The following is a 16,349-nucleotide window of genomic DNA, read 5'->3' as shown; positions in this document are numbered from 1 at the left end:
AAACAATGTACAACAGTTTTATTTTCTGCTTCAAAGAAAGGTAACAAGAACTTTGACACTGATTAGCTTTTACTGTTATTAATTGTTTTTAGGTCCCTGTGCTCCAGAACAACAATGGCCCGGCTCTGGTTGGTCTGGTGACAATAGCATCCCACCTGGTCCGTGAAGCCAAAAGGAAAGAGCTGTTGGGGGAGTCAGCTAAACAGAGAGCGGTGGTCCAACAATGGTTGGAATACAGAGTAACTCGACTAGATAACTGTCCTAAAGATGATGTCAGAGTCCTACTACAGGTAAGAGGCTTTTGATACAACTAATTAAAGGAAGTAAATAAGCACTAATTTGAAAAATTACATAATTTCTCACTTCTCTAATACCTCTTTCACACATGCATGGGTGAATACAGTGGGAGTTGTTTCAGAGATTTGCGCAGTGTGTGGAATATTTACAGCTATGAGAACACAAAATAGTTGGTGCGAACACGGCTTTTAGTTTTACACAGTGAATAATTACCAATGATTTAAGCTATTTAAAAAACAAAATAACCATCTGTAATGCTGGGAAGTTGCCCTTGCCTAGGAGAGCCAGGAGAACAGGTACATGTGCAGAAATATGTGCTTTATTCTGTGAGTGTGCTGTCAGTCTTCTTCAAGTCCCACTCCCAGTCAGGAACATTCTTTATAGCTTGTGTTATGTTGTGATGTACCGCCCTTTTAAGACGATCAGGAACCAAGTAACCGTCATAACTTGAGGCATTGTATTGTAAGAACAGTCATGTGTAAACACAGTGGTATAATTACCTCTTTTTTTTTTTTCCTGGAGCTTGTGATATTGTTTGTGTGTTTATCCTTTTTAGAGCTTCAGACTGATATTAAATGCAGGCTAAAAATATATACCACATTTCGTTAATCTCTGATTTCTTCTGGTTTTGGTGGGATTAACTTTCAAAACATTGCCCATAGCGAACAACAGTTGTTTTCTTTATCCTTTAAAAATCTGCTTTGTTTTTTAAGGGAATTCCTGTTGCCTGGAGAGTCACACACAGTTGGTGTGGATATAATCTCATGTGCTCCTTTATTATGTATGATACAGATTCATGTCTCTATTAAATTTGTATCCAGTTCAGCTTTCATTTCAAAATTCATGTCAACAGAAACAGTGTGTTTTATAGAGTTTCTCTTGAAGTCACTTGATTGTTGGACACAGAAGCATGTACAGTATGCAGTATTAAAAGTGAATCGCAAAACAGAAAAGAATATAATTTTTAGGGCTTTGCAGCCTTGGCCAAAATATTTAGCGAATATTGAGTGGAGGGGTTTGGGCTGTTGGGGTCCTTCAGAAAACCCATGTCCAACACCCACTTCAAAATCCAGAGGCTGTGCTTTGGCTCCCAGAACAGCTTCTCTCACTAACTTGTGCATACACTGTGCCACTTAGGGCACAGAATACTCATGAGTTCACTGGAGGCTCATTGAGGTGCTCTAATTCAAAGTATAAAACTGACAAAATGAACTGTAGCTTCACCACACTTACAGTAGAACTTCTACTAACGAACGCCTATACTAACGAACTTTCCAAGATACGAACCGGGCATTTGAATATTTTTTGCCTCCACCAACGAACCATGACTCTAGAAACGAACCCGAGCCGGCGGCTGGAAATGGCCCCTGACCCCAATAGACGAGTCTCCCAGCGCGCCCAGATTTGAGTGAGCTTTTAAGATTAACAAATTGTAGCTTTAGCAATTTCGCATTAGTGTAAATAGCAGACATCGAAGTTCGTGCTAAGTTAAGCCGTATCTACGCTTCGTCTCCCCACATTCACCCGCCTCTCCGTTATTCCACCCACCACCACCTCCCGTCATACAGCCAGTGCCTGTGTTACTCCTCCAGCCAGTCATCACGTCTTCAAGGTAGCGATGTGTAACCACTTAAAACTTTTTATTTCTTTTTTATTACTGTTACTGTTTTTAGTAATGCTACATGTACATTTTTTTTTTTTTTTACAAATTTGAGAGTTTTATAAACATATATCAGTGCAAAAAGGGTGACTTTCGAGGTGGGTTAGAACGCATTAATTGCTTTTCCGTTATTTTAAATGGGGAAAATTGACTCGAGAAACGAACTTTTCCACTTACGAACTGGGTCACAGAACGGATCAAGTTCGTAGGTAGAGGTTCCACTGTATTTGTAAGTAGGTTGTCGTTGCTTTTTAAGCTGTTTTAGTCTTCATTCAGGACTTTTATGTTGAAGAGTCCAAATACAGACGGAGTGTAATTCTGTCTTTATTGATAGCCACGTTTATCAAAAAAACAAGAATATCTGAATTTCAAAATTGAAAACTGCATACCTATACAATGTACAAATAGCCAAATATTTCTATTCCAAAAAAGGAGCACAGAAATGCTAAATTATCTTGATTTACCTGTCTGTTGCTTATATTGTTCAGTTAGATCCAATAAATGCTTTAGCTAGTCTGTGCCAAGCTTGGTCACAGAATCAGAATCCAATAAGCTGTGGTGGGTGGTGCCCTAACTGCAGGTTCCCAGTCCCAAAGTAAAGATTGTGTATCAGTCTACTTTGTTTAATATTGTCTGCTGGAATTGACTCTACAGTAGTATTCAACATCAAATTCTTTCCCCAAAAACAAGCTGAAAAACGGACTCATCTGATCTCATCTGATCCACATCAGAAGACTTCTGGCCCAGAGAACGCGCCAGATATTTCTTTTGCATTTTACGAAAAGTTCAGTAAAAGTTAGTTTGTTTATTTTATTTTTTCTATGGGTGTCTTGACCAGTATTCAGTTTTACAAATAATCAACATTTAATGTTCTAGTTCTCAACAAAAGTTTAAATCTGTGTTTTAAATATATTTTCTAATGACATTAACTTGACATTTGTTCCTGTCTTTCTTCAATAAAACATTCCTGAGCATATAAGGAGCATCTCTAAACAGACTTCAGATTGTTGACTGATTTAATAGGGTTTAATTGACATGCTTTAATGTAGGGAAGTTGCGCTTTGTCCTGTGAATCTGTTCAGAATGGATCAAGCATTTAAAAAGCGTCAACAGCATGCAGCAATGTTTTTGACACAAGCTTGTCAGGACCGACTCCTCTCGGCACCGTCACCGCTAGCAGCCTGGGCCTCAGAGCCTCTGTTATGTCTGGCTGGTCCTGAGTGGCACTGTAGTAATCGGCGCTTAATAGTGTCAGTTTAAACGGTAACGAAGGGCCAGTGCTGTGCCCAGAGCTGCTCACTGTCTGAGCAGTTCAGCAGGACTCTGAGACAGCAGATCACAACACACTGAAGAGGCAAGGAGGGCTACAGCCAAGAGGAAAGATCTTGTTTGTAAATGCCATGGCATTGTTAACTGAAAGATCTGTGGACAGTGTTTATTTATATATATATATATATATATATATATATATATATATATATATATATATATATATATATATTATAGTTATAGTTCTTTTGGTGTTAGATATAAATCTCAGACATCCCAACTGTTCAGTATGATTTACTTACTATGCCATGAAATCTCCAATTTTACCCTGATTCAGTTTGGTTTGATTATTATGGGATAATTTAGAATCATTTTTAAAAAATACACTGAACAACACACAGAAGTGAATGTAGTTGAATGTACAGAGCACATTCTCACTTTCAGAGCTGTGTACTAAAGGCTTAACTAAAGCTACAGCTACCAGTGGTGGCTGGTGAAAATATTTTTAGTTGGGAGTCTTTGTATGTCACATTGTCAGTTTCAACAACCATCCCAATACAATTAACACGTACTGCACCAAAGGTGAGTGAAAATCTGTCATTTTCAATGGATATTACAAAAAGAACAAACACTCAGCAGACTGATATTCACAAAAAGGAACATATATAATCAGCTGTAATGGGCTCAGATATAAGGTACATTTATGAGTCATACATTACAGATACATTCAGAAACATCAGTATATAGGTGCAGAAATACTAATAAGACAATATTAAACCGCTCTAGCATGGCTTATTGCTGGACCGTCATTTATACGCAAAGAAAACAGTGCTAGTGTGTCTGCGTGAGCAAGCTCATTGACCTGTAGTTTCTTCACCAAAGTTCTCTTCTCAGGTGGATTTGGAATAGTTTTAAAAATTATTTTATATTTGCTTCATACTCATATCTTAAATAAATAATGATGTTAAAGAAATGCTTATTTAAAGTTAAATAAAAATGTGTGTGTATATATACATACACGAGGGGACGTGACGTGCAGACTGACCAATTAAATGTTTACAGAGAAGGTTATCGACCAATAACGGTAGCTCTACAGTCAGACCGTCCAATCAGAAGATTTTAGGCTACTTCACCACGCCCCCCTTCTCACTCAAGCGAACCAATCGGAGTAGAGGAGGGCGGGACTAGTTTGTGAACGAAACGCTTCTCGAAGTTCTATGTAAGCTCTAGAAAAACAAAATCCCGGACATTTGTGAAATTCCGCCCGGATATTTTTTCAAGTCTAAAAAAGAGGACATGTCCGGGTAAAGGAGGATGTCTGTCACCCTAATGCTGGTTAAATGTTGACCATGTTTAGTTATAATAGCCTGTTTGTTCAGTTATCAGAACTGTAAGTTTTTTTTTAAATTGGTATTGGTTCTATCTTTTGCAAAATCAAAAAAAAAATTTTTTTTCATGTCATTTTACACTGCTCACGTGGGAATGAGGGTCAAGTTTGTGGCCAGTTAAGTTTTGGCAGTTTGACAAAAGTGGCATTTTTTAAGGCCTCTAATTTCAAATAATGCATAGTGTCAAGTTTCAGTGTCTGAGAAATACAAATTAGGTGCACATAGATATATTTTATCAGAATGTTTTTTAGACAAGCTCCAGTGAATGAAGCAAGGAGCCTAAAGGTTTGCACTGTTTTTTCTCTCTTCGTGTTCCATTTTAATGTTTAAGCACATTGGTGAGAAGCTGATGGTGAAGGGGGAGGCGCAGGGCTGGCTGGCTCTATAGCTGGAGGGGAGCAGGTCAAGCAGGCGAGTGTTGGACAGAAGAGAGAGAAAGTGTGTGTGTGTGTGCTGGGGCGAACGCTGTTCAGTAAGGAGCCGAGAACAGCGGCTGCCTCTTCATGCCTAAATTCCCGCTGAACACTCACTGACTCCATTAGCCCTCAAGAAGCTAAGCTGTACTGCACACAATTGCTAAAGATGGACTTGTCCCATGGGACCTCTATGCACATATACATACATAACACACACACACACACACACCACCCTCGCATTGTGTCCTCTTGCTGCATCCAAATCTTGTGGAAAGTTTTTTTTTTTTTTTTTTTTTTTTTTTTTCTCAACTAAGTTTAACAAGATGAACATATTACATATTTAAACACATTTGACAACCAGTGCTTCGTATTGTTTTTGCAATATCTGTGAATTTATTATGTTATTTGTGTAAAATGTATTAGATTGCCATTATCCCTGTGGATTAACAGGCCTTTTTTTAAACAAGTGAATGAAAGAAAGTTATTTAAAGGGCAAACAGCTGTGGACTCTTACATTTCCCAGGCATATAAACTATGATCTTATTGTTTCAGTCTAATTAAAATTAGGTGACTTGACAAAATATGCAACATATAGCTGTTGTTTCACAAGTATCTTTCTAACTCGTCGTATATTAGAATGCCTGTATGACTTTCATTAATATGTTCAACTTTTTTTTGTAGGAACTTAACCAATACCTGGAGGATAAGGTTTATCTGGCCGGTAACAGCTTCACTCTGGCTGATGCTCTGATGTACTATGGCATCCACCACATAGTCGTAAGTACCTTTCTTTGTGTTAGGATAGGAGAATTATTTTATAAGTAGGAAATGGTCATTACTTGGGTTAGACAAGAAAAGACTGACCTGATTAAGGCAGGTTTACAAGATTACCATTTTTTTAAATGGCTACTTTTTCATTTACATTCCAATTTTAAATTAAACAGATGTTAGTGAATAAGATATTCATATCCAAAAATGACTACTCAATTTACATTTTATATATGGGAGAATACAACAAATCTGCAGGGCACAAAATTCTGAACAGGACGCGTAGTTGTTTTCACTTCGAAAAATAAAAACGTTAAAATAATTCAGATTTTTACTAATTCAAAAATTCAGGAGCCAGATGGTCACTTAAAATCTTAAAATGTTCATTTTACATTCTGCAACACAGGCACTGGAGTGGGAGACATATACTCAGAAGTTGTTAGGGATGCAAGATTTAAAGTTTTAATATTATTATTATTAATAATAATAATATGTAAAAATAATATCAATTAAATAAAATTAAGTTTTTGCTTTTCACTTACAGCCTAAAAAAATACAGACTTTCTCCCTAGGTTGTTTTAGACAAAGACACTGTTTAGCAAAGATCTTTACTCACTTCTTCTTTATCTCCTTTCTGTCCTCAGATGGACCTTGCAGTACAGGAGAAAGAAAAGGTTTTGAACGTTACTCGGTGGTTTGACCATATCCAGCATTATCCAGGAGTGCGTCACCACCTGCCCCCTGTGGTGGTTCTGAGGAACAGAGTGTACCCCAGTGGCCAACACTGACCCCCGTTCACCCCTTAAACCAAGCAGCACGGTAATGGAGGACGAGCCAAAGGGCCTACATCTTTACCCTTTACCTTTCATTGTACCGCCCCATGCAAGCTAGGTTTTCTATACCTGCGAGACCAAGGCAAGTTCAGATCTTTGGAACAGCGAAATGGACAAGTGGGATTTGTTTTCTGTATATGTATTAATTGGACTTAAGTGTGATATCAATGGGCATGTATATTTATGAAGGGTAGACTACAATCGTTTTAAGTTTCGGGATACAAGGGAAAATCTGCTGCTCAGGTAACACCTGTTATAAACAATATAAAAATGGCCTGTTGCTGTTTGTTAATAAATTAACTTCCTCACCTTGGAATTAAATAATTTCTTACAGACATAAGGAACAAAGAAACGCTGTTAACAGTCTAGAAGTATGGTCAACCAGACCCAGATGGATGTACAGGGATTAAAATTACACATTATTATTTAGTCTTTTTTTGGTTATTATATTTCTGGCCGATTCTCCTGTTGTTTTCCACAATTTTTTCACTCGCTTCCTCTCAGATGAAGTAGTTGTGTGGGCAGTGTGGAATGGTTAGCCTAGCTTGGCGTGTTTGTGCTGTGGGGCAGAGGGCAGACTACCAGCTGCAGCGGGCAAGCCAGCGCCGTGTTTCTCTTCCACCGCCAGACAGCCACCGGGAGCGACAACCACGCACTACACGTCATCTTGCCCACAATCCCCCACTCTGCTGCCCTAGGCTGGAAAATCCTACTGTGACACACAACTCCAGCGGTTTTTCAGCTGCATCCAACTGGGTACTGGCTGATGCACTTGCTTTATAATAAATGTAAACATTTCAGGGTAACAGGTTTTTTTGTTTTGTTTTTTTCCTTCCACATGAACGTTTGAGGAGTTTGTTACATATGTATGCGAACGGTTGGAAATGAATCTGTCAGCACAAGTCAAAGAGAAGAATTCAGGTGTTTTCCTGACAAGGGTAGATTTATTGTTCTATCTGAAAAATGTCATCTTGAGCAGATCTGAGTCCGTTTCTGCAACGCACACCATGTGGCCAAGCTGGTTTGGAGCCGTTCTGTCCACAGTCTTTGTGGTAGAAAATCCTCTGATAATGAAAGTTTGGGAAAAGCAGCCCTGTTGCTCTTTCACCTATCTGCTGTGCATATGCTGACAAACATCCCTCTGTTCTTTTTATTGTATTTCCTCCCTCGTAAGCCTCCTTTATGAAACGGCTGCTGCTCCCAAGCCGAATTTGTTATTTAATGTCAACAGAAACTGCTCTTGTGCCAATAAATGGTGGGGGGAAAAAGGGAAATCGCAGTACTTTCCATGTCCTCCATGAGTTCTCCCCCTGTCTTGTCACTGGTGCGTCCCTTTCTGTGGAATGTAATGAATTTTGCTTTAGACGATCACTGTGTCCACAGAGAAACAGAGGAACAAAGCCATGTGTGTTTGGAAAAAGTGCAAACTGGCGAGGGAACACAAATCAAGCAGTCATCAGAACAAGCCTTGTGACCAGATAACGGATATCACCACAGTAGTGCCTCTGTTCCCTTGCTTATTTCTGTACCAATCACATTCAGTTGTTGGAATAATCCAAGATCAAGTTTTGCATTGATTTGAGGTAGAGAAAAAACGAACGAGTGACATTTAATTGACCTCACTAACAATAAATCATGAACCCGTTATGCTTATGAAAGTTAATTCCAAGCATTAAAGATGCCAGAAAAGATATATGGCACATGATGTGCTTTGCAAGTGTAATATCACTCGACATGTTACTCGTCCTAAATGTTCAGACAGGGTTCGTTATAGCAGACTAGGCTCATTGTGCCACTAGAATTCCTCAGCAGGGATTTTTGGGGAAAGCCCAATCAGAATGATTGCCTTCAGCATAGAAACTCTTTTTGCTTCATGTAGTTTAGATACCATTAATTTGCCTTACCCCCTATAAAGACTGGGGTCAAGGTGCAAGTGGTCCAAGGTCTCAACAAGAATCTGAGGGGAGCTCTGCTCTCAGTAGGGGTCCAATCACCATCTAGCCAACCATCATCGCAAACTGCAGCAAATGCTGGGAGAACACAAAGAGTGAGCCTCGGGCACCCGAGCATCTGCATGATGACACTTTGGGTTTCTCTTACTTTTCAGGCAGCAGGGGACTCAGCAGAGAGCCAGGGTAGCACCTCAAGGTAGCTGCATACCTCCCTAACCCATTTAAGGAAGCATTCACCGTTTGCTTGGACGTCATTGGAACAGGCCTGTTGTGAAGACACCGCTCTGCTGGAGGAGTGGATGGATGGGCGCCAACTCTGTAAGGACAGGCTGTGTTTAGAGCGGCGTGTTTATGTGCCGTCACCCTGCGGTGCTTGAGAAGTTTTTCACCAACTGTTCGTTATGTCTCGTTAACGAGATAAAGAGACATGCGCGCCGGACTCGACGCAAAGCTGGCATAACCGAGTGGACCCCTGATTGATTCAACAAAACAATCGGGGGCTGCGTGGGGGCCTGTTAGCACAGTGTAAACAGTTGTGACAGTTCCTGCACTCACTGCCTCCAACAGGCAGTGACATTTCTACCATGCACCCATAAAGATGGCATCTGATTGTCTGCTGCAATTAGATGACTGTGGACGCGAAGGAGGAAGGAGCCTGTGAGGGAGGGGATGCGCTGGGATTGATGCCTCTGTCACAGACAATAGTTCATCCACATGCCTGTTGGCTGAGTGATGATTTGGGTTTCCTTGTTTATTTAACCATTTGTTGCAGGGATTCATTGGTGAAATACGTACAGCAAAGTACTGTCAGTCAGAAGTTCATTCAGATGTTTTGTGTCTTTTAACATCGGACTGTATATTTAAGGGGAACAAAATGGCGTGGCTGAAATTTAGCTTGTCTGTAAGTTTGAATTACCACAGAAATTGTAGCACTTCTATGTCTGCGTTTACTTTCATGGAGTTGGCGATCTCCCAAAGTTACATCGACAGCAAAAATAGGTAAATTGCCCATCTACGGAGCAGAAATAGAGCAATATCCCCATTTCGGCTCATGCTTTTCAATGTTTGGAGGTCTCTTTGCTGTCTAAAACCTCCAAAATGCTGTTTTTCTGCCATGAACAGAGAGAAAGCCTAGCACACCGGATTGAGATACTTTGTTTACAAAGCCCTGATGTCTGCAAATGGGTAAACAAACAGTAAACCAATTTTGAACATGCAAACAATCCAGAGAGCAGCAAATGGTGAGAAAACAGCCTCAGTCTTTTAGCGTTTTTGATTGAAATCATGGACGTCAGCTTTAACAGTGAGGGCATGTTCTTTTTCGTCTTTCTTCCCAGCTTGGTAAAGTAAGGTCTTGACACGAGCCGACGAAGGATCCCAGGTGTGCGTATGTGTGTGCAGAGAAGTTCACAAGACCCTCCTCAGTTCAGTTCATCAATCAAAGAGAGAGTCTGATTTGAGAAAAGGTGCTAAAGAGCATGTGTGTGACCCGAGGCACAGGGATGGCACTTTAACTCAGGCACGGATGACAGACTGTTCCAGAATTAGACTCCGTGCACTGTGGAAACCTTGCCTCAGCTGCGAGAAGCTCCTCTTTTTCGCTCTGGAGAATGTGGATGTGCAGGCCCCCGTGCACCATGTGTGTGCAGCCACTCACTCAAGAGGTTGTGCATATGGCTTGAGGGCACCAGGGGTTGAGGAGGAGGAGGAGGAGGAGGGTGGAAGGGGGGATATATACTGCAAGGCCTGAAGAAGTCATTCTGCTTCAGATCGGGTGGAAGTTGAGGTTATACATATTTGTGTTTGTCTCAGTGTTTTTTTTAAATGAGGTCTTATGACTCCGTGGTAGGTTCACAGTGTTGAAGCTGTGCTTACGGTTTACATTAATCCTGAGGGGTCACAGTTATCGCTGGTTATTTTTGTCAGAAAACTGGATTAACTTTAGCATAATACCTAATTATTTTATTATTAGAGGAGGAGGCATTTTATGATTTAAATATTTAAAATAAACTTGAACAAAACATAAACTTAAAACGTAGTGTGCCTTAAAGTTTATTCAACATTAATTAATTGTAATAAGATTTGAAAGCTTAGAATAATGTATAGATCAAAGGGTCAAATCCATAGCTTGGAATTTGATGTCCTTCTGGTAATTTTGCAAGAAATGGATAAACTATTCTTGTAAGTTATTTTTATTCATCATGGACTTTTGGAATGATGCTAAAACAAAAATGGAGGAACAAGTGTTTGTCCAGTCATCAGGTATATATAAAGACCTAGACCTAGAGAAGCAGCTCTTTGTACGTGTCCGTGCCACAGTGCCATTACAGAGCGTGCTTTATGAAGGAGAAGGTATCAGTCTCACGTACCCACCTCCCCCAGTCGCCCTCTCTCCCCTACAGGTCTTGCCAGGGAACTTTAGTAAGGCCTCCTGTCTTAATGTCTTCTGATAGAATGTCTTGGGGCTGCTGTTGGAAGTGATACTAAAAGTAATTGCAACTGAAACGGCATGACAAAGAGGATCCTTTTTAAAAGCTCTCTCAGGGCTCCAGAGGCGAGAGGCTGAGAGATGGGACTCCACCCTGCGGTAGTGTTGCAGTGTTTGTGTGCTATGAGATGGGGAGGCAACAGAGGGTCAGCACCCTTAGCTACCCCCTGTAATGACCACCATCAAAGACAAAAAAAAACCGTACAAAAACAAGCTCACATTAGCATCGCTCCTTGTCTCATCTGCATACGCGTCACACGTGAGCTAGTGCAGGAATTTCTAATTTGCTGCGTATTACTGAACAGGCTTTAATTTAGACTAATTTATTTAAACCTGGAGTGAAATTAAGCTTTTCTCGCTCTTGTTGCCCCCAAAACATTCATTTCATATCATGTTTCTCTAATGAAAGGAGCTAAAAACACATCTCTTTGGCAGAACAACATGAAGATGGCTTGATGTAATTATATGTGATAAACCGTTACCTAACTGGACTACCGTGTTTTGTAAGTTGTTTTTAATGTTTCTCATTATAATCACGTTTACAGTGTAACACTGAAGCTTGTACATGTAATAGCTGACAAGTCTGATCTTATGTATGCATCAAATTTAAGTAGCTTCATTGCTAAAAGCACTAAAGCTGCTTTGTTTGGCTTTTTTTATGAGACGTGGGAGTATTCTTCCCTGTGCCTTTAAGCAAAAAGCAATAAGCACACAGGCATTTACATTTCAAACATACATATCTGTTTACCAAAATACAAAAATAGCTGATTAAAGCAATTATCTTATGGAAAACCTAGCGTGGATTTCCAGGTTGTAGACCACGTACCATCAAACTGGCCCAGGGGTCACGTCAAATAAAATTTTTATTTTGTGCTAATGAATCATGTAACCACCAAGAGAAGAGACAAAACACAAAATCATTCCAGCCCTGCACTGGGCCCCAAAACCAGATTGTTTTTCCACAGTGAAGCTGCTTTAAAATGTTGCCATGGCTCCAGTTGAAAAAACTATAATAGTGAGCTTATGTACTGTTTGAGAAAAGAACAAAACAAAGTGTTGATATGCTTTTGACACTGAATTACCCAATAGAAAGAAGAGATGTATAAAATAATGCTTTTTTATTCAGCATCATGTGGAAATGCACAAGTCATTTTTTAATATGCTATTTAGATATTTGTAAAAATAATAATGTAAAAAGCATGACATTAAATGGGACACTTTTTTTTAGCAACTCATTCATTCATTTTCAGTAACAGCTTCATTGTGCTCTGGGTCCTACCCGTGATCACTAGGTCTCACCCATTCACCAGTGGGCAATTTCACACAGCCAATCCACCTATGGGCTTTTTAGACTCTGAGGAAAAACCTGGATCACCACAACTGCTCACCGACAGTCACCCGAGGCAGGGATTGAACTTTGGACCCCTGAGATCCTAGAGCTGTTTGGCAGTGATCTGCAGCACCGTCTCACACTTTTCAGCAACTGCATAAGCTTAAGGTCTTCATGCCCGCTACTAAGTGCCCAGTAAAGCTGTGTTCTTTGGAGTGAGGAAGCCCCATGCAGTATATTCAGGATGAAATGGAAAGGTCTGTGATCCAGAACTAACCATCCGACATCAGTACCGTACCAGTACCTGTCACTAATGAATGACCCTTGGCTGGACACTCTTTTGAAGCAGAACTGCACCTTTCCCTGTGTTCTTTCACCACTCACTGCCTTCATCTTGGACTGAAGGCATGTAGCTGAAGCTTAGGCATTCAATGAGCACCTGACACCACACACATGCAAACACACACACACACATGCACACAGACCATCCTCCAGTCTGCATTGTCTCCCTAAGATCAGGATAAGTTCTGAACCATGGAAGGATATATTTAGTTGTTTTCCTGATCAATTTAATCCGCTTATTAATAAGCCTTTCCTGAGTTAAAGCAGGAAACACTAAGATGAGCAGGGCAGTGTCCACTTACTGCTCCATTCATTCATTATAACTATTTATCCAGTTTAGTTTTGCGGTGTGTCTGGAGCCTACCCAAAATCACTGGGCGCAAGGCAGGAACACACCAATCCTTCAGAGAGTAACACAAGCCAACTCACACCTACGGACACTTTTGAGTCACCAATCCACCTACCAACGTGTGTTTTTGAGCTGTGGGAGGAAACCGGAGAACCCAGAGGAAACCCATGCAGACACAGGGAGAACACACCACACTCCTCACAGACAGTCACCCGGAGGAAACCCACGCAGACACAGGGAGAACACACCACACTCCTCACAGACAGTCACCCGGAGGAAACCCACGCAGACACAGGGAGAACACACCACATTCCTCACAGACAGTCACTCGGAAGAAACCCACGCAGACACAGGGAGAACACACCACACTCCTCACAGACAGTCACCCGGAGCGGGACTCAAACCCACATCCTCCAGGTCCCTGGAGCTGTGTGACTGCAACACTACCTGCTGCACCATGTCCATGTTAATTATTTTGAATCTTAATTTAACTGACAAACGTACTTCAAAAGAATTGTTAAATAGTTGAAACAGAGCATTAGAAGATTTCTGTCTTTCGCCATTTACTTTCCATAATTTTGTGAAAAGATTTGGGATATCCAGTGAAACCTCAATCTGTGTGTAGGGCGACTGAAGCCACTGTTGAATGTCTGTGACCTTCAAAACCTCAGATAGGAATGCAAGGGAAACTGTCATGTTACTTTGACAAATTTAGACAAAATTTTGACAAAATTGGGATTTAGAGCACTTCATTAAAAGCAGAAACAGGAGAAACCATATATCAATTATATGCAGAAAAGCTGTCAAATTCTCTGGACCCAATCTCATTGTTCACCTGCTTCACACTACAACTTATTAGCTCTTAACACACACATAACGTGCTATAAGCTACTGTGTACTCATCTAACTGTAACTCCATAATTTACCATGCATACTAATTAATACTAATTGTAACTGAATTGAAAATGTTAATTACCATTTATGGGTTGAAATTAACATATTGGAATAAGATGTAACAAAATGTCTTAACCAGTTTGTGGTGTGTTATTTTAAAATCTCTGCCCAATGCATGGTAACCAATCACTGTCAACCACACCTTTTGGCTCATAACCATATCACAGTTGTTCTGCTTTGAACAGCACTGCCTCCAGAACCTTTTCGAGCAGTGATTTTTCACATGAGCTTCTGGAGCCCACCTGCGACCACAGGGCGCCAGTCCATTGAAGGGCATCTCCCAAACACAAACACACAGTGACACACAGTTTGAACCCAGAACCCCAGGACCCTGGAGCTGTGTGGCAGTGAAGTTACATGTTGCACCATCGTGCCACCCCAGTCCCAGTTTCAAATCAGCTGAGACATGGGAAGTATGTATGTTGAGAGCCAGAGATCAGATGAATGAACGACTTTCAGACACAGCAATTCAGCATAACTTTCATCACCAAAATATAATACATCTAGATGCTAATGCGTGTAAATGCTGTGAAATCAGTTACAGCTCCATCTAGAAACACCTTGACATCCATGGCGTGCTGGAGGGTTTGTTTTTCGGCTTTGAGGAAATGGAAGTTAGTGCTCTATTCAATTAGTCAGAGAAACTTGTGGAGAAGGCGCCTGTGGGCCTTGTGCAAAATGGAAGCTGTGGACATGTGCATTGAGCTGCAAGCCATGCTCTTCCTAAGCCTCAAGTCATTCAGCTCGAGGATATCTGATACAAGTGAGAAGATCATCTTCACTGAGCAGAGTGTTTGCTTACTGGGGACTTCTTTAAAGAAAGCAAATCTTTCAGGCTATATTTAAGTGCACATGACACACTGCTGATTGCTGGCTCCTTTGAAAAACTCACACGCTCGAGGCGAGCGTGAAATCGACATTTGCACCCAAGAGTGGCGCATCAGGACATGGGACAAAGGCATGTTATTGTGCTGGTCTCGTGTTCCTCCACATATCTTGTTAACTCTTCTAACCGTCTCCTCTCATAGATATAGAGGGTCGCACTCTCTAACGCCTACTTCGCTAAACCCAGAGCCTTTGAACAAGGCCCTGAAGCCCTCATAGCCCGAGGCAATGGGCTGGTGTGGTCTCTCAAAAGACTCTATTGATGAACACACTACTGTTGAAGTAGGTTATATCAGTGTTTTACGCCATCAAGCCTATCACTCTCACAATGGACCCAGTGTCTCTCTTTCATGTGCACAAGATTACAGGACTTTGTGTGCACATACTCGCTCCAACTTGATATATCTTGTTTTGTTTACTTTTAACAATCCGGTCCTGATCTCTTTACGACCAGCCCTGTCCGTACCGTCACATTGGACCCCTTTTACTGGAAGTGGTTGAATATATCTTCATCATACTTGAGGACAAACACGTGACTGCCTCTGCGGATGTTTAGTGGTTGCACCACTGGTGTAAATCTGCTGTGTTACTTGCAGTAATGTAATTTCATGCCATGTTGCTGGGTGAATAAACTTATTATAAGGATCTGGAGGGGATGGAAGGGTTTAACAGGTGTAGTGAAAACAAACAGCTGGACATGACGCAAAATGGGATACAGTTCTAAGTTTATGTAAGTACTTTGTGCTCCAGGGCTCCAAAAGAGTTCCCCGGAGGGATGCCACAAAAAAATAAATAAATAAATAAATAAACAAATAAATAAATAAATCATTTGCCCCTTAAAGATGATATTCACGATTTTTATAAAATTAAACACTTCTATAAAATTCTAAGGCTGTTTCCTCACCATTTCTTGATCTCCAGTCTGTTTTCCTGCTTGAAACCATTTTAATGTGTTTACAAAGTGTCTTAAAAACCAAACTGTCTCTGTGCGGCACGCTAGGCTTCCTGTCTCTCTCTCTCTCTGCTCATGGCAGAGCAAAAGCATCTGGAGTTTTTTTAGACAATGGGGAGAACTCCAAAAGTTGAAAAGCACGAGCAGATGTAAGACTACTGCTCTATTTCTGCTCCATACGTGGGTAATATTGACTTATTTTTGTTGTTAGCTTTTAAAGTGGTATTATGATACGTGAGATACATGAGACGTGAGTCTGAAGAAATATATTAATCTTTAAAGAACTTTAGTTTTATACATTAAATGTTTTCCTTTGACAGTGTGTGCAATTGAGAAAGTAATTCACTTTTATGTTTTACTCTTTTTGTGATAGCTAGCCTTTATTTTGGTGCCCTTTGTTCTATTTCCTGCCTGAACCAAAACAGGTGGGTTTTCTAATCTTTGATTTTCCACCCATTTGTAGGCA

The 16,349-nt window shown here is 40.6% G+C and overlaps 1 protein-coding gene across 1 annotated transcript in view; it reads left to right on the top strand.

Annotated features, from left to right (window-relative positions):
- Positions 1–7,056, top strand: part of eef1e1 (eukaryotic translation elongation factor 1 epsilon 1) — an 8,638-nt gene extending 1,582 nt beyond the window's left edge. Inside the window, exons 2-4 of the mRNA XM_066680698.1 lie at positions 93–290; positions 5,712–5,807; positions 6,443–7,056. Coding sequence (XP_066536795.1) covers positions 93–290; positions 5,712–5,807; positions 6,443–6,586 — 438 coding nt within the window. The 3' untranslated portion in view covers positions 6,587–7,056. The remainder of the gene's footprint in view (positions 1–92; positions 291–5,711; positions 5,808–6,442) is intronic.
- The last annotated feature ends 9,293 nt before the right edge of the window (positions 7,057–16,349 follow it).

This window comes from Hoplias malabaricus, chromosome 1 (genome assembly GCF_029633855.1).
Source record: "Hoplias malabaricus isolate fHopMal1 chromosome 1, fHopMal1.hap1, whole genome shotgun sequence".
NCBI lineage: Eukaryota > Metazoa > Chordata > Actinopteri > Characiformes > Erythrinidae > Hoplias > Hoplias malabaricus.
The sequence above is the reverse complement of the archived record's forward strand: the minus strand, read 5'-3'. Positions and strand labels throughout refer to the sequence as shown.